The sequence below is a fragment of the Macrosteles quadrilineatus genome, unplaced genomic scaffold, assembly GCF_028750875.1.
Source record: "Macrosteles quadrilineatus isolate MER2022 unplaced genomic scaffold, UCM_ALF_1.0 Scaffold_8__2_contigs__length_117827958, whole genome shotgun sequence".
NCBI classification, from domain to species: Eukaryota; Metazoa; Arthropoda; class Insecta; order Hemiptera; family Cicadellidae; genus Macrosteles; species Macrosteles quadrilineatus.
Genome location: NW_026542601.1, coordinates 94,594,580 through 94,616,278, shown reverse-complemented (window position 1 = coordinate 94,616,278; position 21,699 = coordinate 94,594,580). Strand labels below are relative to the sequence as shown.

The 21,699-nt window shown below is 36.0% G+C and overlaps 1 protein-coding gene across 1 annotated transcript in view; it reads left to right on the top strand.

Annotated features, from left to right (window-relative positions):
- Positions 1-21,699, top strand: part of LOC129001808 (rho guanine nucleotide exchange factor 12) — a 421,244-nt gene that overhangs the window by 251,603 nt on the left and 147,942 nt on the right. The window contains exons 20-21 of the mRNA XM_054429256.1: positions 12,377-12,503; positions 18,096-18,177. Of these exons, the coding sequence (XP_054285231.1) occupies positions 12,377-12,503; positions 18,096-18,177 (209 nt within the window). The remainder of the gene's footprint in view (positions 1-12,376; positions 12,504-18,095; positions 18,178-21,699) is intronic.

Sequence of the window (21,699 nt, the reverse complement as noted above, 5' to 3'; positions counted from 1 at the left end):
TTGCATCCGTACATTGTTGTCTTTAACTTGATTGGAGCTAACCTTGAAATTGTCTTCAACTGGTCCATGAGGACAATTTTTAAGCAACAGTATGTTTAATATTTGACAGTGGAATCAGACATTGCATTCACATGTTAAAACTGTAGAGAAAAAATCGACGTATTTGAATTTAAACATTAATCGCTTATGTCAATTACTGATTTATGTCGAGTAAGAATACACGAATTTCAACAAAGCGAAGTTTATAGGGCATCGTATTGCATACTATAATGCCTCGTTATGTAACATGAAAATCAACGTAACAAAGAATTGGGAGTAAATTTAATTTGGGCAGCAGCGAACTGGCACCTTGTGGTTGTTTTTTATTTAAAATTGTTCTTGTAAACGGGATGTCTTATTCAGTATCCAAAGTTAACTTGATTGGTGTCAAAATGTCGAAACGCCGATAAGCTTATGACGCCTTCTCCTTGTAAGCTGTATTTTTGCACAGAAAACAGACTTCTACTGCGATGTGGCGGATAAATAATTTTCTTTTATTACTTTGAAATAGAAAAGGCTTATTAGCAAAACTTAGCTTAAAAATGACTATATGGGTTATTCGAAATTAGTTGTCCCATAGCACTAGCAGCATTTTGCATCGCACACATTTTGATGTAAGGAAAAACAGATCTTTAGTTATACCTGGGTTCCGTTTGTTAGGGAAGTAAAAACCGTGGCTCGTAAAGTCTGACTGTATTTCTACAATATTACACGGCTTTAAAGCATGCAAATTCGCTGAAAACGTTAAGTCAATTTAAACAGCGAACAGCAACAGTCAACCTGTCAAATAACGCTGTTAACGGACGTTAACAAGTAACTTACGCTTTTTGAACTTAACGACTCGCCCTCGTGAAGAAAGTGAACAGTTAACTTTATTTTCGTTTTGTTCTCTTGTTTCAAATTAACTCTTCGTCTTTATGTAATAGTAAAAGTCTTACAAGATTGTTTTATTTATTTGTAAAATACGTAGCTGTGTTTAGAAAAACTTTTAGAAAAACGTGTACTTTTTCGAGTAAAAATACGTGAACGTCCTTTTCCTAAGTTTTCGCCCTGTGGAAAATATTTTTCTTTTAAATAAAGTTAAAGTAGTTCTGGTTTTTAAAATTGTGCTTCCAGATTTAATAAATAGATTTCAGTTATACACAGGCGTATTCCTGCCTGGTTTGGCCACAGCACACAGCACAGGGCCCAATGTTTAGTCATAGCGGGTATGTCTGTGGCGTGTTGGTATGCGATTGTTTACTTCGAGGAGTGTGACCTCTCGCACTCACTCATTCGATAACTATCGTACGCAGATCGATATCGATTGACTATCGTATCAGCGTAGATGGTTGTCAGAATATTGGTCAACTAACTAAACTATATTGCGAACTAATTACAAAGCACGCTTTTGTTTACTGTATCAATAAATTTAACCTTTGAAGACAGCTTTGTTAGTAATTTTACCAACTCAGTATCATTAAGGAATGCACGAACAATCGATTTACAAGATTTAAATTGATCTTTAACCCACTTAATCAATGTAGCCCAAAAATCGAATGACATGCGTTGATAGTTCATTTACTGCTTTTTGATGTCAACTACTTTTGATAACAAACTTAAGGCCTCTCGCCCACTATACGATTTCGGTCGTACGACACTGTGTCGTACGATATTCTTATCATCTGTGTGGTCCTCGCCCACTTTACGACACTTTGTCGGATAAATGGCCAGTTGCTCGGTAGCCCTGAAAGAGTGAGGTGTGGGTGTATTGCGCAATATCTTAAAACAGTGGTTTTGTATCAAATAGTAAAACAATGATTCCGTTACGTGTTGTTGCAATGTGGCTGCTGTGGCGATAGTGGCCAATGTAGGCCTACAGCATTAAAGAAACATTTATTTTTATGTGTAAATTATTTTTTAAGTTAATGTATTTAAAGAAATTTTCAAATTATATTAGTCCATGCATTTTACAAGTTTTTAAATTTACCATAACTATCATAGGGTTTTGGGATAGTCTGGTAAAAAGTATGTATGTTAAATTGTTTTGGATTAGTTTTTAAATAGATTTAATTTTATCAATATAATCTACAAAAAATTATATTTATAGGTTTTAGTGAAACTTTTTTACACAATATAATTAATAATTAAGATTATACAATAATAAATAATAGCCAAACTAGCATTGTTTCAATAATTATTTTGGTATATTTACTCATAAGTGATGCAATATTTAGACATAATATAAAGAAAAATATAAACAAATTGTAAAAAATAAATAGGAATATCAAAATTACGCAAAATAATGGTTGAAAAATAAGACCAAGTGATATATCAAACATTATAATAAAAAAGTATTCATGAATTGTAAAAAAATATTTATTCACGATAAGAAATACGCAAAGTGATATAACAACTATAATAATGACGAAGTATGAGTTAATTGCAAAAAGTATAGGCCTACAGTATATAAGACTACTGGGGAGAACGCACGACATACGATAAAAATCGTATAGTGGGCGAGCGCCCATTTGATCGTACACGCCACTGCGAGTTAGACAGTCGTACGACAGTCGTGTATCACAGTGGCAGTGAACGACTGCTTCACGACAGTTTGTCGTAGTCGTGAGATTATCGTACAGTGGGCGAGCTCTCATAAGATCCAATGGTTCACTGCGGAAATGTTGTCGTTCCGACACAGTGTCGTACGACCGAAATCGTATAGTGGGCGAGGGGCCTAAGGCCCCTCGCCCACTATACGATTTCGGTCGTACGACCCTGTGTCGGAACGACAACATTTCAACAGTGAACCATTGGATCTTATGAGACCTCGCCCACTGTACGATAATCTCACGACTACGACAAACTGTCGTGAAGCAGTCGTCCACTGCCACTGTGATACACGACTGTCGTACGACTGTCTAACTCGCAGTGGCGTGTATGATCAAATGGGCGCTCGCCCACTATACGATTTTTATCGTATGTCGTGCGTTCTCCCCAAGTCCTCCTAGTCCTATTTCGCGCTGAGCCTTCTCGCTGTTCACTTCGCATGACTTTCGCTAATTTAAGTTTTGTTATTTAAAATGGGGTTTCCGTCTTTTGAAATATTTTTTTTTTCATAATTTTGATCATGCATATATGTTTTACAATTAATTCATACTTGTTTATTATAATGTTTTATATATCGCTTAGTTTTTGTCTTTTCAGCCAACATTTTGCGTGATTTTGATCTTGTCTGTATTCCTGATAGTTCGTTCATATTTTTTCTTCATACTATTTTAATGCACTGCATTAATTATAAGTAAATATTTACAAAAAATATATAAAACAATGCTACTTTTATTATTTCGTAATTTTTGTATAACAATTGTTATTAATTATATTGTGTTAAATAGTTTGTCTAAGATACCTAAGTATTACTTTTTGAAGATTGTATGTTTAAACAAATAGTATTAATATTTAGAAACAATACAAAACATGTTCAAACATACACACCTTTGACCAAAACCATCCCAAAACCTATGAAAGTAATATAACAAACGTCAGTAATGTTAAAAACTTGTTAAATGGCACGGACTCGTATAATTTTAAAATGTCTTTAAATAGGAACATTAACTTAACATTAACGTACATTAACTTAAAAAATAATCTAAACATAAAAAAATAATTACTTTTTTAATGATGTAGCTCCACATTGACCACTTCCAACAAAACGTATCAAATATATAATGTAATCTTACTAACCTCAACGTAATAGCTAGACTTTCTTTAGAAGTGATGCAGTTCCTCAGTTAGTATTTTGGTAAGCAATTGTAGCTTTTATTTTCTGGTGTAATTCATCAAAGTTCGCAGCAGACATTCTAAAGTAGTTGAAAAGCTTGTTATCATCACGAAGTTCATCAAAGAGAGTTTGAAATGATCCTGTGTGTTCCCTACTTTAATTAATAGGGTGAATCCAATACTTCCGCTTAATCCTACGACGCTTAATTCTGTGCCATAGCAGCCACATAGCAACAACACGTAACGGATCCATTGTTTGAAAAAAAAAACCATTGTTAAGATATTGCGCAACACACTCACTCCTCCATGGCTACCGAGCTAGTCATTTATCCGATAAAGTGTCGTATAGTGGGCGAGGACCACACATACGATAAGAATATCGTACGACACAGTGTCGTACGACTGAAATCGTATAGTGGGCGAGAGGCCTAAGACAGCAATTTATGCAGAGCCCTGTCCGTACCGTAATCATTTATTCTACACTCATTCTTCTTTGCTAAACTACACTTGTTCATGATAAGCACGTGTAAACACTGATAGTTTAATCAGTTTTAAGTTATACCTTCTATAATTAAAGGGACCAGATAAAACTAATTGTTAGTTTTTTTAGTTTCCCATTTAATTCTCTTGGTAACCAAAATTATGGAATAATTATACATACCCTGTAGCCTCTAATCACTACAGTGACAGCACTCAGCACATAATGTTTTGTCCTTTTAACTCTCAATGCGTTCTATTTGCAAAGAAATGTTACACGTTTCGACAAAAACATTGTAAACCCAACCAGTGTTTTGCTGCTCTAAATATTGTAAAATTGGCCTATCATTTTATTTATTAAAGCATGTATCAAATCAATATTGATATTCGCTCAGAAGTACCTGCGCGTGTTGTATAATGGTGGGATCACCTCATTCTCTGTCGCTATGGAGAAACCAATACACTGAGTAGCGTGGGATCTGTGTGGATTGCAACACAGCAAAACAGCTTATAAGGGTTTATTAGTCACAGAGAATGATTCTTAATTATGGCGATTATTTCGTAGTAGCTAATGCGCAATACACCGAGTTAAAACTGTTTTCACAGTGATATTTAGCAGTAAAATGATTTTTCCTACAGTCACCCGACATAGTTGGCTTCCTTGTACTGTTTATAGTACAGAAAGCTGCTAATTGCTGCATATTTATACTTTGCCGTACGGTTTATACTTTGCCGTACATCAGGATGCCAACGAAACAACACAAAACAGTGTGGTTCTATTATGCACGTAATCCGTGTACGCTTGGAAATAGGTTAGCAACACTTAAAGATAATAATACTATGAGCAGCTGATTGAATATTATAACTACGATTTAACCTGTCGGTATTTCTGAACTTTCTGCACTTTTCTTTTAAACGTTTTTAAAACATTCCTATGATTTTAATAAACAAGAAAATACCTTCAAATATTTTTTTTTAGGCGCGGAAACCACTTCAAATTACAAAAACATACGGAACTATATTCTCAAAACGCGGAGCACATTTCTTGCCGAGAAAAAATAGCGGAGTGATACGGACCGCGGGTACTACTTTCTCTAGGGCACCATTTGTGTTGCCAGCTGAACCTAAAAACGTGTTGTATAGTGTTTGAAAGACTAATTATTTATATGCTTTATAGTGACTGTAGGAAAAATATAATGTGTAACACGAGTGAAAAGGCCTTTGCTGCACTCGAGATCATTCCGCACTCGCCTGCGGCTAGTGCGTAAACATGGCTCTCGTGTGCAGCAAAGTGCCACTTTCACCACTAGTTACACAAATAACTATTTCAACGCATTAATTTTTTAATTATTGCTTTTACTGTAGATTTTACCATAGAACACATAGTTGCCCTATCAGTATTCCCACAACGATTTAAATGTCATGCTAATGGGGGAAATTTTGTGTCAGTTTGCTGAGATACGTTATGTTTTATTTTCAACAGGTGACAGCTTTGGATGGGTTCCGAACCACCGGTCCATTTCGTTATCACGCAGCTTAAAGCTTTCGCTGATAGGCGGGATTGAAGCCACGGCCCCAGGAACATGAGTTCCGTGTTAAACCACTGTAGATTCTCCCGTATAGTAGGCAATAAGATTGCGTACAGTTTAGAAGAATGGAATGGCTGCCACATTATGGAATATTCATATCTGGAACCATTAAATTTCATACTTTCTTCAGTGTAGCTGATCACATTCACATCTCTTCAACGTGAACTGTCCAGCTATGTTCCTTTCGGAGATTGGTAGCATTAACGCCTGCAATTGTCCTTGGAGTCCGCACAGTTTAAATAGCATCGTTGAGTGATGATGACTCAGTATCCTGTGTGTCTATCCTGCCATCCTGTAGTCCTGTAGTCCTGGTGGCGTTGTGGTCAATACACACGCCACACCGCCACTGTCGTGTCGGTTAGTTGAGCACGCACGCATTGTTTGTACCATCACTGAGCAGATATAATGTGTTTATCTTAGTTCCAAGTTGTCTCTACCAATATGATCTTAGTGAACACGACTAACTGCATCAGTGCACAGAGTAATTGCTGAAGCCATAAATTCACATTTTTGTCATTTCGATATGCATATAAGTTACAGGCTTGAAGATTGTGGAGGATTAACTACAGTACTGTATTCATTTTCTTTGTTCTAAAATACTTAAACCATTAGACGTGGTATAATAATCAACAAAAAGTTGATTTCAGTGTTATATATTTTTTTTAATAATGGGGGTTAGTTCTAGAAGTAAACTCTTGTATACGCTCCCTAGAGTGTTCTTCAAAACTACAGTAAGAAAACTCAAACCCAGACACCTTAGATCTGAGGAATTGAGCCCATTGCTGTGATGTATTTAAAGCAAATTAGTTTTTACCAAGACTTGTACTGTGCACTACTTGGAAACCACGATGCACCTTAGGTTTAAATGGAAAATAACTTCATGCATTTTGATAAATAGGCATACTGTAATGGCGCAAAACAGTTTAGTTAAATAGTTAACCATGTATACGTTGTCAACGGTGTAGAGTTGTAAGTAGTTTTGAAGGTGACAGAGCACCCGTAGAGTTCGCATGCTTATCAGAACGTGGCTGATTCTATCCTGAGTAAGCTAGTAAAAAACAAAGATTTGCCAGATATTTTACTCCACAATACACAACTAAAACACAAAATTTCTTATCTCATAACGAAATTATAAGATTTATTTTGTATGATGATTTTTTTACGCTATGATTGTTTCCAATGATGGTTTTATGATTTAACTTAATAACAATTTAGAGTTAGCGACGCTGATTAGCAGGACTGTGTTGTTAGTTATGTAGATACATGACGATGACGTGTTGTATAACTTGTAGATCAGGTTACTTGAGTGAGCAACAGCTGCCAATACAATGCTAACAATCTTCAGTGCAGGGCTGATACTGTCAAAACTTGGCCAATCAACCCTGGGCTGACACCTCTGGCAAATAAAAAATTATTGCTTCAGTCCTAGAGCCTTGGACCACAGACTTTGGAGTAACTTTGGTCTATAGTCTTTGCTTGGACTCCTCGTTTTTGTGTTTTCATATGTTTCAACACCATTAAAAAGTTCTTCAGTTTTTTTCAGGGAACGGTCTAAAACCTACATAGTCGTGTTACCATATAACGTCGGCCTTTTCCCAGATAGCGTAATTAGTCCAATGGCAAATGACATCTAAGGTCGGAATTGACACCGCTTGGGATCGAACTAGCAACATTCACAATGAAAGGCGAGCATTATTACCTCTCTGCTATCCATATACGAACCATGGAACCATAGGTTTTCTTTGTGTGGTAACGTAACCGTAACCTTGTCCTAGTCTGATATCAGAGATGCTAGATTTTATAATTATAATTGGAAGGTCTCTTGAACGAGATTTGAGAATCTCCCTTCTTTTATTTTTGCGGTTGGGGTGAGTACGTCACGATACATTCCCTTGCACATACAGCCTGAAAAGATTCTGCTCGGCCATGCTTTTGGGACCTCGATATCAAGACAATTGCAAGAGACTCTTTTTATAAACACTTTTTTAATCCCATTGACTGTATTTAAGCAGTCGATGTTGTGGTGGGTTACTCATAAGTAATTAATATTTTAATTTGCCATGGTTAAGGACAAATCAAGGTCAGACTAAAGCCGGGTTTACACTATGTAGCAAAAACTGCTATATAACTTTTGCTATATAACATTGTTATATAACTTTTGCTATATAACATTGCTATACAACTTTTACTATACAAAAAAGTTACAGACAATTTTGTGATTCCGGTGCCCGTGCTATATGTTAAGCCGGGTTTACACTATGTAGCAAAAACTGCTATATAACTTTTGCTATATAACATTGTTATATAACTTTTGCTATATAACATTGCTATATAACTTTTACGATACAAAAAAGTTACAGACAATTTTGTGATTCCGGTGCCCGTGCTATATGTTATATGTAGCACAACCTCATTTACATTCTGTATCGAAAATGTCGAGCCGAAGAGACATTGTTCGAGGCAGCTATCACGGTGATCGGAAGTCAGAAGCGGAAGCGATCCATAATTAAAACGCGAAATAAGACGATGGTAGATTCAAAAATGTTTTACGTATGACCACAACGCTGGTTGTCCACGGAACAGTTCAATTAAAGTTTATGTTTATAATAGCATCCCGATCCCACGCACTGTCGCTTTACAGTCTTTCCATTGTAAACAAAGATCCCCGAGCAAAAACGTCCGTACACAGGAGGCTACAACTGTGAACTTTTGTGAACTGTTGACACTAAATGCTACATATAGCAGATGCTAGACGAAAAATATTTGTATAACATTGCTACATATAGCAATGTTAGATGTAGCATGCATTTCTTTTGATCTTTACCGACTCCCGATGGATAGCACAATTTTTGCTATATATAGCAGAATCTGCTACATATAGCAGTGTTATATAGCACTTTTGAAAAGTGACTTTTTCTACTTCTAGCAAATGTTATATAACATTGCTAGATGTTACACAAATCTGCTATATAGCAGGTTTTGCTACATAGTGTAAACCCGGCTTTATATGTAGCACAACCTAATTTACATTCTGTATCGAAAATGTTGAGCCGAAGAGACATTGTTCGAGGCAGCTATCACGGTTATCGGAAGTCAGAAGCGGAAGCGATCCATAATTAAAACGCGAAATAAGACGATGGTAGATTTAAAAATGTTTGACGTATGACCACAACGCCGGTTGTCCACGGAACAGTTCAATTAAAGTTTATAATATCATCCTGATCCCACGCACTGTCGCTTTACAGTCCTACCATTGTAAACAAAGATCCCCGAGCAAAAACGTCCGTACACATGAGGCTACAACTGTGAACTTTTGTGAACTGTTGACACTAAATGCTACATATAGCAGATGCTAGACGAAAAATATTTGTATAACATTGCTACATATAGCAATGTTAGATATAGCATGCATTTCTTTTGATCTTTACCGACTCCCGATGGATAGCACAATTTTTGCTATACAGTTGAACCTCGTTTGTACGAACCTCAATAAAACGAATTCCTCGATAAGACAAATTTTTTTAAATCCCCTTGACACTTTCATATAGGTCAATGATAAAAACACCTCTATACAACGTAGTAATTAAGTTAAAAACCTCCATAAGACGAATTTGTTTGTGACATGGGGTAGGACTGATTATTCTCTATACAACGAATATTCTTAGCACAAAACCTCTACAAGACGAACGTGACCTCTATAAGACAAATTTATCATAATCGTAAACTCCATAGTACGTAGTTTTCAAAACAAATAGAAGCTCGTCTCAACATGAAACCCCCACCCATCCCTCCTCCTTCCTCAGTCATTGTTTGGAGAAACCTTGGAGCGAGGAGAAACCTCTATAAGAAGAATAACAGCAGCATTAAACCTCGATAAAACGACCCTCTTTATTAAGAATACCTCTATAGTACGAATTTTTCCCGTACCCCTTGAAATTCGTCTTATAGAGGTTCAACTGTATATAGCAGAATCTGCTATAGCAGTGTTATATAGCACTTTTGAAAAGTGACTTTTTCTACTTATAGCAAATGTTATATAACATTGCTAGATGTTACACAAATCTGCTATATAGCAGGTTTTGCTACATAGTGTAAACCCGGCTTAATACAGTATCAGTGTAATCAGGCCACCATGCTGCGCCTATAAGGCGGTCAATTCAGTACAGTATATGCTAATGTGGCTAATGGTCAGCTAATTGTTTGCATATTCCCGTTCATGAATTCAATTTACATAAATATATTGCACTGATTTCTTACAAAGAAAAACTGCATTGAAAGCTGCCGACGTTGAAAGTAACTAAATACACATGTAATGTTAAGTGTTTTTAAGAACCGGTTTGTGAAAATGGCTACTAATACATCTGTCCTTTACGTTTGATGTTGAATAGGAAATCAGGTTTACAGTAATTGTTTGCTACGAAATGTTTGTACGCACGAAGATCTCCTGGAATTGACATCAGCAAGGACTACATGTACTGCCTAGTCGGAAGTCTTAACCAAGTGAAAATGTAAATTAGCTGACTCAGATTGATGTGAAAATAGTTTTAACGTCTTGCAAACTGTTTTTATATTTAATTACATAACTGTTCCCGAACAATATGTATACAAAACTCACAGGCAGCCATGCTGAACGTATATAACCTTGATAGAAACTGCCATTACATGATTAAGACTTCTTATCATAATAAAGCACATCACATTGACGGGTGTGCTATCAAAGGCCCTAGTTCAACTAATCGACATAATTTAATATCAACTAGGAAATTTTTATGGTTTAACTTGAACTTACTGGCCACTAAGACTGATGGATTGTTTGGAGGTTAACAGTGAGACAGGACCATAAGGTGATTTATTTCATTTCATAATTTAAAATATGTATAAAAGGTTTACGTTCCTTGTCCGTCTTCAGTCGTTAGACAGCAAGGTGCCCGCTAACCTTTCATATGATTCTTCCTTCCAATCAAATCGCTCATTTAGACCAAATGAGTTAGACTTTTCCACTTTTACACACTCTCTCTCCGGTACTTTGGTATTATACCGGCCACACCGGTAAATCGACTTCCAAATAAGATTGGAATTAGTTTAGGTAACAAAATCTTGATAACCTAACCTAACCTAACCTAAAACATGGTCCAACCTTAGTTTAGGTTAAGTTATGATTAGGTGAGGTCTGTATAACCTCTCCTCCCACATCTTATCATTTAACATCATAGACTCATTGCCGAGTGTGTGTTTTATTCTGAGGACCATCGGAGTGTAACGTCAGCTGTCACGGTAGAATCACCTGGCGTCTGTCTGTCTGTGTTGTCACGTAAATAACCTCTTGTGCGGCCGTCACGTCACGCTGCGTCACACAAGGCGTAACGCACCACCGTGTCTCCGCCGCGTGCTGTGAACAGATTGTATGTAGTCGTCGAAGGACTTCTTCGTAGCAACCAAGACTCGAAACACGAATTAAGTTAACTATCATCAATTCTGGACAGCCGTGTATAAAAATGGCACGAGCTCATGAACGTGACACTGTAGACTACGTAGTTTAACGTAGTTTGCTGTTAAAATGAAATGAGTAACGCAGGACATGTTCATTGTGGTCGCAACGTGACAGAATTGTCAATTCACTGTTCATCCTAGAAGTCTTCAGCTACGCAATTCTTTGGTTATATGCAAACATTGTGTTTTACAAAGCAACGATAAACCATTTACATCAGCCGTTTAGTTTATATAGTTGGAAAATGATAATTCTTTGATGATACAGACATACTTGTATTATAAATGATATATTAAATCATTATCCATACCGAAATGATTTTCTACTGGCTCATGGATACATAAAGTCATACATTCTATAGATTCATAGTAAAGACTGGGGTTGTGTTTTAGAACGCCACACATCAGTTTGATTAAGGAAAGCAAGATTGGTAACGTCGGTGAGTCAATTTGTTGCCACCAAGACTATCAATTTTCGGACTTGTGTCCATTTACTGCTTTAGTACAACACAGCAGATTTTCCAACCGGGAATATGTTGTTTGCAAAATCAGCCATAGGTGCAAAGTTCACGTTTATAGGCATACTGATGTGAGATATGCTACTTTAACAACTGTAAACAGAAGAAATGTTTTACCTATTTATAATACGCATACGATTTGGTAATTTGAATTGTATTTATTCTTGAATTAAACAGTTTTATACCAGGATAAATTACATTAGTTTACCCTCTCTCATGTGGGCATCGTCAGGTAATTGGAAATCCGCTACGAAAAAAAACCTAACTCTTTGTTCTTTCGTTGATTTTAAAATTTTTAAACGTCGATCCATTGAACGCGAGCGGGGATCGTGTCCGAGAGCAGACGACGCTGTTGCCATGACAACAACAGTACTAGCTGCAGTAGTTCAGTGGTGGGGGGGTCGGAACTCCCTCATAGTTGCTGTAGTTGATTACTTGTGGCGTAGCATGTATATTATATTAAGTACGTTTGTGTATATTGAGTTAACGTTTGTTTTTCTGTTCCAGGTGAAAGGACTGTGAGCGGGTCGCGTGTTGACCGAAGGCCAGACCCGGTGTCCGAGGAGAGGGCAGGGTCCAACACTCACCATCCCCACCTGGCAGACCATGACGACGACCCCGCCCACCACGAGCAGTGAGTATCGCAAACTTAAAATACAAATAAATAAACGGTATCAGCAATCTGACACACACTGTCAACAGCCTTTACTATGCCATGTTACGGGCAAATCACAAAAGATGCAGTAGCTTTCAAATCGTAATTATTCCAGTGGGGGTTGTACCATTTTGTCTAGAATTGTAAGGACTATAACATACTAAATTTTGATCGAACCCATTCAGGCCGATTTGTTTAAATTCTATTTTCCGATATTTTTGTGTTTCATAAGGAAATCGCTATAAAAATATCTAAATTTCAAAAAGTTAAAAAAAAAAACTTCTATATAGATATCAAGGATTAGTACCCACCACCACAGTCTTCAGATTCGTATTCAGCACCCTCAAAAATATAAAGTAAGCCATAAAAAATTCAATTACCTACGAACTTTCCACTTCAATTCCTTTTTAAAACCCATTTAACTGGACCGAGGTGAAGAGAAACTGAGTGCGGGCTTACTGAAAACAGTGTTATATCATGGACGGTTATATCGTATGTTGCCTATTAGAAATGCAGGTTTGGCAATCTGCCCAGCCTCTCTATGGACTGGTATATTGTATTGATTGTTATTGCATTTCTCCGTATTGTTCTGTTGACCCCGGTGGCTGTATTTGCATATCAGAGTGCCAGAGAGCCGACAATCGTGGTACAAGGTCAAGGTCACATGGTTTAGTTGGCCTTGTGGTGAAAACACACCTGGAATGTGTTTATCATATATAAAATAATCGTATATTTAGCATTGTGACTCGTGTACCATGATTATTTAATTACAACGAAACTTTAGTTAATGTTCTCCTATTTTAATTCAATTAAGAGTAGTGAAACGAACATTTTTTAGATGGGTTTACCAAGTAGTGTTCCAACCATATGGGTAGAAGGGAAGATATCCTTCCATGTAAATAACTTGTGGAGGATAAATATCATGTTGTAAGTCAGTATGTCGCTTCTTTCCCTTGTAACAACCTTTCATATTCAGCATAAGTGCAAATTAAAATCCATAATAATAATAATTGTACATCTTGTTGAAGCAAACTTAATTTTCTTTGCAGACAGTGCTACTTATTACAGTACCGTGCTTATACTGGACGGAAATAAAACATTTAATTTGCTTTTAAAATGTTTTAACTGATAATAAACTGAAACCCCCTAAAAGACACGCTTGGTATGCAGGTTATTGGTAGGTTAATTATGGCTGGGCTATTTGTATTTCGTAGCAGAATGAACATATGTTGTTGTCTAGTATTCGTGCATTAGCTATCAAAATCATTGTGCCTTGTAATAGTGGCATCGATATAAAATTTTAAGTTTTAAAACAGTAACGATAAGAATGTTGGTGTTTGTTTAACTCGCTCTTAACCCAATTAAGAAAAATATGGTTTAAGTTTTATGAATGTATCTTAATGCATATCCGTATGTTAGTTACATAAATTTGGTTTTGGTCCCTGTGTAACTATAGTGCAACTTGCCACAGAATTGTCATTACAGTACAAGGTCTGCTAATGCTATGTTAGTTGTCCTAGTGGCAATACCGCGTACTACTGCTAGCGCTAGCGCAGCGTGGTGGAGAATCAGTGAACCAAGCCAGCGTTGGTAGTTGCGCTCTCCGCTGCTAGTAGCGCTGGTGTATGGCGTGATACCGCACCATCGTATTGTCTTATCACAGTCGGTGTCCCGCGCTGCTGTGGCTGTACCGTTGCGGGTGGCGGGTGTTCAAAGACCATGGAAGGACCGTAGTAACCTTGGTCCTGTCTCGCGCCCGAACCTAGAACATGTTTCAGAGGAAACGAAGCTTGCCGGCCTCCGTGTATGTAGAGATGTTGGACAAGATTATGTTTACGTGAAAATGTTTGTGATTAAATGTTGTTTGTCTGTAAAACACAAAAAACTTTATTCGTACAACTTAAGATGTAATTTAAGCGTGAGTAGATGGCATCGAATAGGGAACTTGTTGATTACATTCACGAAATTAGCATTACACAGTTTAGACTGAATGTCTTTCTTAGGATACGATTGCATTGGGTCTACCTTTTTTATGGTCTTAAGACAACTTACTGTCATTTGCCAACCTCCAAAAATTATTCGTCATAAAAATAATTGAGTAAACCTTTTTGTGTTTGTGTGTGTCAAATTTGATCACAGATTAGAACGTGTTTACTCTTTTTGATGTACAAGAAACTAAAAATTCTTGATTACAAAACAGTTCGGGTTGGCATTTGTCATTTATCCTTCTCCCTTCGAACAAGATGTATCTGGGACCCCGTCAAATTGAAATACGAAATTGACAATAATTACGAGTTTGATTTTGTTAACACATTAATACATAAACAAACCTTTTGATTTAACTAATAAAATAATAAGTTCAGTTTCAGTGAAATAATGAGTGTTAACAGGGCTCATTACTGAAAAAATATTTCTATACACTAAAGAAGAGGAACATTAAGATTGCTGTGATGTTTAGAAATCTTTAAAACTACTGTAATACATTTCACCGGCAATAATCTTAAATGAAAAAAAAAAATGGACGCGTAGGTTTTATTTTTGACGACTATAAATGGATCTCAAAATTATTTTAGCGGCATGTTTATATTCACGTGATTGGTGTGTTCTTCGCTAAAAAAACTAACCAAATTACACTCTGCTTTGAATATGATTAAAATACAACACTCTCTAGGTTCTTTCATCACACGTCTCTTAAAAAAGAGGAGATGCAAACAAAAATAAAAATTCTAAAACTCTTTTAAAATATTTATACTGTTAACATTTGCTCCCCCATTCATGAATCCTACGTAGTAAGAAGCAGGTTATGAAACATCCAACATCAGTTTGCATTGTGCAGCTCGATACCGTAATAGACTTGTGTTAATATTTGTAAACACTGCTGCCATGTGGTTTATGGCTTTTTAAGCCAGCCACCGGAGTAATTAAGTTCAAAATAATGCCAGGCAATATGCCAAATGGTGCCAAGCTTACGAATATTTACTACTAAGTTACTTACTTGTGGTTGTTTTTATATGATTTTAGACATTTCGAAATTACGATATAGAATTAGTCATTGTATTTAAAATGATCCTGCCTGATGAAACTGCTAAACATAACATAGACAACAATTTTCTATGATCATAGTCAGTATCAAAGCTACACAGATCATCTCACAACTTTCTACACTCATCCTTCACTCAATCACTCTTATTTGTATTGAAATACGCACCTCGCGTCCTCATATAATTGGATAATTTATAGTAATAATATTCAACCTGCAATAATATCTAATCAAATCAAATCAAATCAAATAGTTTATTTGCACATTAGATTTGTATACAATAACATGTAACAAATAATAATATAAATATAAATTAACCATACTATTAAACATCGTAGTGCCCTTTTGTTGCAATGGAGACCAATCAAAATGTACAGGAAGAACTCCGTCTCGAAACAGACGTCCGGCTGTAGCCAAATAATATTTAATTGCCATGAACATGTCTTTATGCTCACATGATTCATAATACAGTATATATATTTTTTACACGTTTACTGGTTCAGCACTCTCTACTGTCGACCGGTGCATACAGATTCATAGACAGATACCACCTTCAGTTTTGTTTGGTATCGGTTATAAAACTATTACTATATAACATAAAGTTATCGATAATCCACAGCCGCGCCAGTGCAGGGGCGGTCAAGGTCAAGGTCGTTTGTACGAGTGATAACGCCGGATATGGAGTGCAGTGATAACATTGCAAACGTTTGTAATACTTGGTTTTTATCGCGGTTTAGTTTGGTATTGTAGGTTGATATTGGTCGTTCTTTAGCTAACTGAAGCTTAGTTTATAACTGCAATGCATGGTTGAAGGATTTCCATTATACTCTACAGTGTTAGGTGGGAAAGTCTGTGAATTGTCAAAATTGAATTAGAGCAATTAACGTAGTATCAAGTGAGTCAAATGATAAATCAATTACAATACGTGATCAATATAGTTATAAGGTTTATTATGTATTTATTATTTAAATGTTTTTTTCTCTGTGAGATAGTAGGTAACACGAATACTTAATTAATCTTCGTAATCATTATCATCAACAAATCTGATGCATATCCCTAGTTTTAATACGATATTAGTCTCAGCACAATTAACCTGTTTTGGGATCTTGTTGAGTTGAAAATGAATATTTAGTATTCCCGCGAGAAGAATCGTGGAAACAAGGTGTCTTGGCGAGAATGAATATTTTATCTCCTATGTCCTAGCGCGGGGAAGTGAGCGGGTTTGAGGATTCACAACCACTATCCATATCAGTGTTTTGATTATTTCGTGGATGTTTAAAATAACGCGCGAAGCATTTGTGATACTTAGGTGTAACTTGTTGTTAACCGTTTGTTTTTTGTATTTAAAATATTTCCCCCCTGTTAAACCAAAGTAAAACTATCTAATTGGGAATACTATTTTGACCTCTGAATCCGATATTACTACCAAACAGTAGAGCACACATTTTAAAATCTACATTGAAATAAAATATAAACGTCCAGTGCACTCAGTTTCAACATGAAGCGAACATGTAAACCTTCAATTTGACGAGTGGGATCTTCCACTATCCAGAGTCAATGATTTGGTCCGTTTTGTAAAGCCAAGTCAAGCCAAGTACCATTCAAATGTCGTATTTTAGCTTCATTGACAAGCTCAGCGCCGGTGTTTCGGCTATTGGATCAATCTGCGAGTCGTATTGACCTGGCAATTTGTGAATGAAAGGTAGTGACGACTGACGATGATGGTTCGTGTCTCGAGGCTATCAATCAGTTGCTGAGGACCACGCCCTGAGATGGCGATGCTGATTGTGCTGAGGAGTGGAACAATCAGTTCGCAGCATTTAGGAAGTAAATGCTGATACTGTGTATGCAATGCTGCGTAATCTAGCATTACCCTTGACCAAAAAATATTAGTGCAGGTGGTTATGCTCAAATTTTATTGCCCAAGAGTACATATCGCGCATGATATGTACATACCCAACCTGAACATAAATTATATAAAAACTTGGCGACGATGATTTAAAAAATGTAAGTTTCCCAGCCATATACAACACTGATTCACGGCCCTTTTCCCGGCTATCAAAACTCAAGAACAGTTGTTGCACTTGCGATTAATTAAATCCGTTATGTAAGACACAACGTTTTAAATCTCACTTGGTTTGGATTTGCTTACAAAACGTGATCGGAAATGGTTGCGGTATTTTTGTAACATTTAATCTAAACACATCAGTGACAGATAGAAGTGAGAATTAATCCAAACAGCTGTTCGTTATTTTATAAAATGTAATTGTAAACATTAGGAGAAAACTTGACAAAAATCGTTTTTAAATTGGGGTTTTGATGGTTTGTTATTTTATTTCCAATGTAGCGAGGGCATATTTTAATAGCCAAAGACACTCACCAATCCAGTGAATACAGATTTAATTTCTGACGTAATATTTGAAACATGAATTGAACTATCATATTTGAAGCCGTCAGTAGATACTATACACTGTACTAGCTGAATTTAGATCGCACATGAGTGTTTACAGTGAATGTTTTGTTTGTTGTAGGAGTCATCATGTGACCAAGACCAAGCCTTCAGCCACCTCCATCAACCGCTCCGAGAGCTACAAAGACCGGATACACCAGAAGGTAGGAATACACCTACTGTAACCTGCACTCGTATTGTTATGTGTAGCTTCTAACTGCTGGGCCAGACGTTTACTTCATCCATACATAATAAACCTTGGCAAGTCTAAGTAACACCCCTTGTATGGTTGATGAATAGTGTACAGTTTTATTGTTAGTTGCACAAATAAACCATTCACGCAAATATAGAGTAGATTTCCGAATGCAAATACTGCGTGTAGTTTTATCTCAAGTTGGTAATACAATCACAATTTTAGGATCATTCTGGGTCCGAGAAGTCAGCCCGCATACTGTAGTGACATTGGGTAACTAGATTGCCTCTTTGTTAATCCAAAACCTGTAATTCTGTATAATTATTTTAAATGTAAGATTCGTCAATTTTTTCTTTGATGAATCGCTATTTTTATCCTATTACTTTGAAATGGGGGGGGGGGTTAGTGCAGCTGTACGGTAAATCAGTACATTTGTTAATAGTAATCATTGATCGTCCGTCCTTCAAAGTCAAAGTCAAAGTCTTTATTGCCATTAAATACAACAAGTACAATAGGCTCGTCATTTAAATAAACAAAACATGCAAAATCAAATCCATCAACAAACAATTCAAATAAATAAGCTCTAGTCAAAAAACAAAACAAGAAAACGTGCACAAACCATGCAGGTGTACCTGAAAATGACTCAAACGGTTACCACCAGATTGCTTTTGTCACAGTTGAAAAATTCGGATATGTGGTAAAAAGGATTTAGAGTGAGCCAATTTTTTACAAAAGTGGAGAATTTTTTTGTGTGTAGATTTCTTGTACATTGGGGCAATTTGTTGAAAAGTTTAATGCCTGAAACAGGAAAAGAACACAATGATTTTTGAAGCCTATTTCTAGGTACAAAAATATCAAACTTATTTCTAGTATCATAACTATGTACATCGCTATTTATTATTATTATTATACCTTTATTATTATACCTTGTTGTAACAAGGACGATTAAGGAGTCTACAGAATCCATACTCATGTTTGGCTTATATTATTTAGTGGTAAAACAACTCGCAATGTTCTTATACAAATTAAATCAGCAATGCAATGAAAAATATTATTCGACATCATAACCTATTGATGAGTTCGAGTTAGTGAGCGATTATTGGGTTTAGCGATAGCTAACAATACGACTCAATTGCCTAATATTAATTCACAGAGTAGAGGATATGTTAAACAATGTTACATGAAGGTCTCCTCCTCCTCTGAACTCTGAAGCAGGCCCTTATCATCATATCAGCTCGGCTCTGCTGGAACTAAGAGCTCCCCCACCCTCCCTGCTGCAACTCACCCTCCTACAATGTACAATACTGACGATGAATTGTGTAATCCTATTCACAAAACCTGGCGTAGAAATCTAATTTTCTAATACGTTGTATTGTAGTATCATATTATGCTAGTACGGCAGTATGTTTTACTTTTTGTTCTATCGTTATCTCGTACCCAACTGTAGTTACACTACCATCTTCAGTATCCAAAAGTCAATGCTACCATACTACCGGTACCGTAATAGCTTATACTTATATTTTAATGAAAAAACTAATATTTTATCTGTTCTTCAATTGATACTAAATGATGAAACATTTTGCAAAATCTGTATACTTATTAGGTAGTTCAAAAATAAAGTGCAGTACAACGATATAAGTTAAGACAAAACAGAAAACTCTTTTGAAAAATTATGATTCCTCTTCAAAATACATGTACCTATTTTAGAACATCCGTTTTACAAATGTTTTGTTGCATATTAAGTTTATACTAGCAGACAATGTAGCCAATGTTTCCAATGTCTGCGATACTAGCTATCTCATCTATGTTTTGAATATAAATAGAAATAACTCGCCCAAATTAACCCAAATCTAACAACTAGATCTCGTTTAGTTCAACAATAATAGACCAGTCCTGACGATTTATAAAACCGTGGTTTGCTGAAAAAAAAACACCTTTCCCCAACTACTTTTATCATAGTACAGTAGCATGAAACTTGTATATTTAATAGAATCTGTGAATAAAAAATTGTAAAATGGCAGATCCCAAGTCTACAATAAAGAACGAATATACAATACTGTATTAATTAGTAGATAATTAGTATATTCATTGGCAGGTCGATTCCTCATTGGAATATTACCGAGTTACAAGTTTGTCTACCAGAATGCGCGGTGCTCACCGCTTGCGACAGTAGCGCTCCTAGCAACTATGATGAAAACTACATCACCGACTATTGAGTGCCAAATACTGCCTTGCCGACACTGTTTGTTTGTTTTGTTAATTTTACTTTGGCATCGTTGTGTTTTCCGGGGTCTTTCAATAATAAGTTTCATTTTCTGAGAAGTTAACAAATAAATCTAGCACAGATTGTCAATTTCATTCCAATAGCCTTGACTATTGGATACTTATAACTATGGACTGTTTCATATAGAAATAATAGTTTGTCAAATCACGTTTACATTAATGTTTACAAGTACAGTAAAACACGTTTTAAACATACGGCTACAACAATCCAAATTACAACTTTTGTTTCAAATATTATTTTGCAAACTCCGGGGTAAACGCGGCTTTACAACTTTAACAAATGCCTGCATTTAAAAACTATTCTTTTTTATTTATTTATCCCTGATTTGTTAGGATCTTCATTTCTATTCTTCAAACAGCACTAGATTCGTGTTCCAGTATGATCTCTTGGTTTTGACGGTTCATAGTTTGCAACAGCTGACGAGGCTTATTTTTCTGTATTTTATCAGCTCCATAAGACATTTGAGTATACACTTTCATATATTTTCTTATTTTCAATTTCATTGAATTTAAAATTTTAATACTATAATAGTATTACTGCGATTCCTTTAAGTACCTTTTAATACCAAATTTGGTTCTTACAAACTAAGCTGGTTTTAGTCAGTTTTCAGAAGTAGAACCACATAATGGAGAGTATACTGTCTACTCCTTTAATCCATGGTAGAACGACCAACCCTTTAAGACATACTCTATGTGTGCGTGCGTGTGTGTGTTTGTTAGATGCCATTGTAAGGGATGCACTGTACAGTGTATCTCTGTGCCAGCATACCCCTTGACATTTGATATTGATTGTGGAGCCCCTCCGTCCCTACCTTTACCTCAGCACGTGTGTTGTGATTCCTCGGTATCTCGGCTTTGTTCAGCATTTTCCAAACCCAACAGTAGATTTTATTACTTCATATTTTAATTTTAAAAAGACATAAATTTACATATTTTCAATACAGTGATATACCACAAATTTACACAGTATTTGTTACCCTTGACTTTGAATACTAGGGTGGACATCATATCTATTTTGACTTGCTGTAGCCAATGTTTACAATTAAAAATGGATCAAAAATAAGTCACTCATATGGTAAAATGTTTGTCTTTCTTGTTTCTGATACCTTGATAACTTATGCGACATTATCGATGTATAGTAGTTACTTATCGATGTGTGACATAAGGATTATATTGTAGCATAAAATAGGCCGACGTTTCGTTTGGCTCT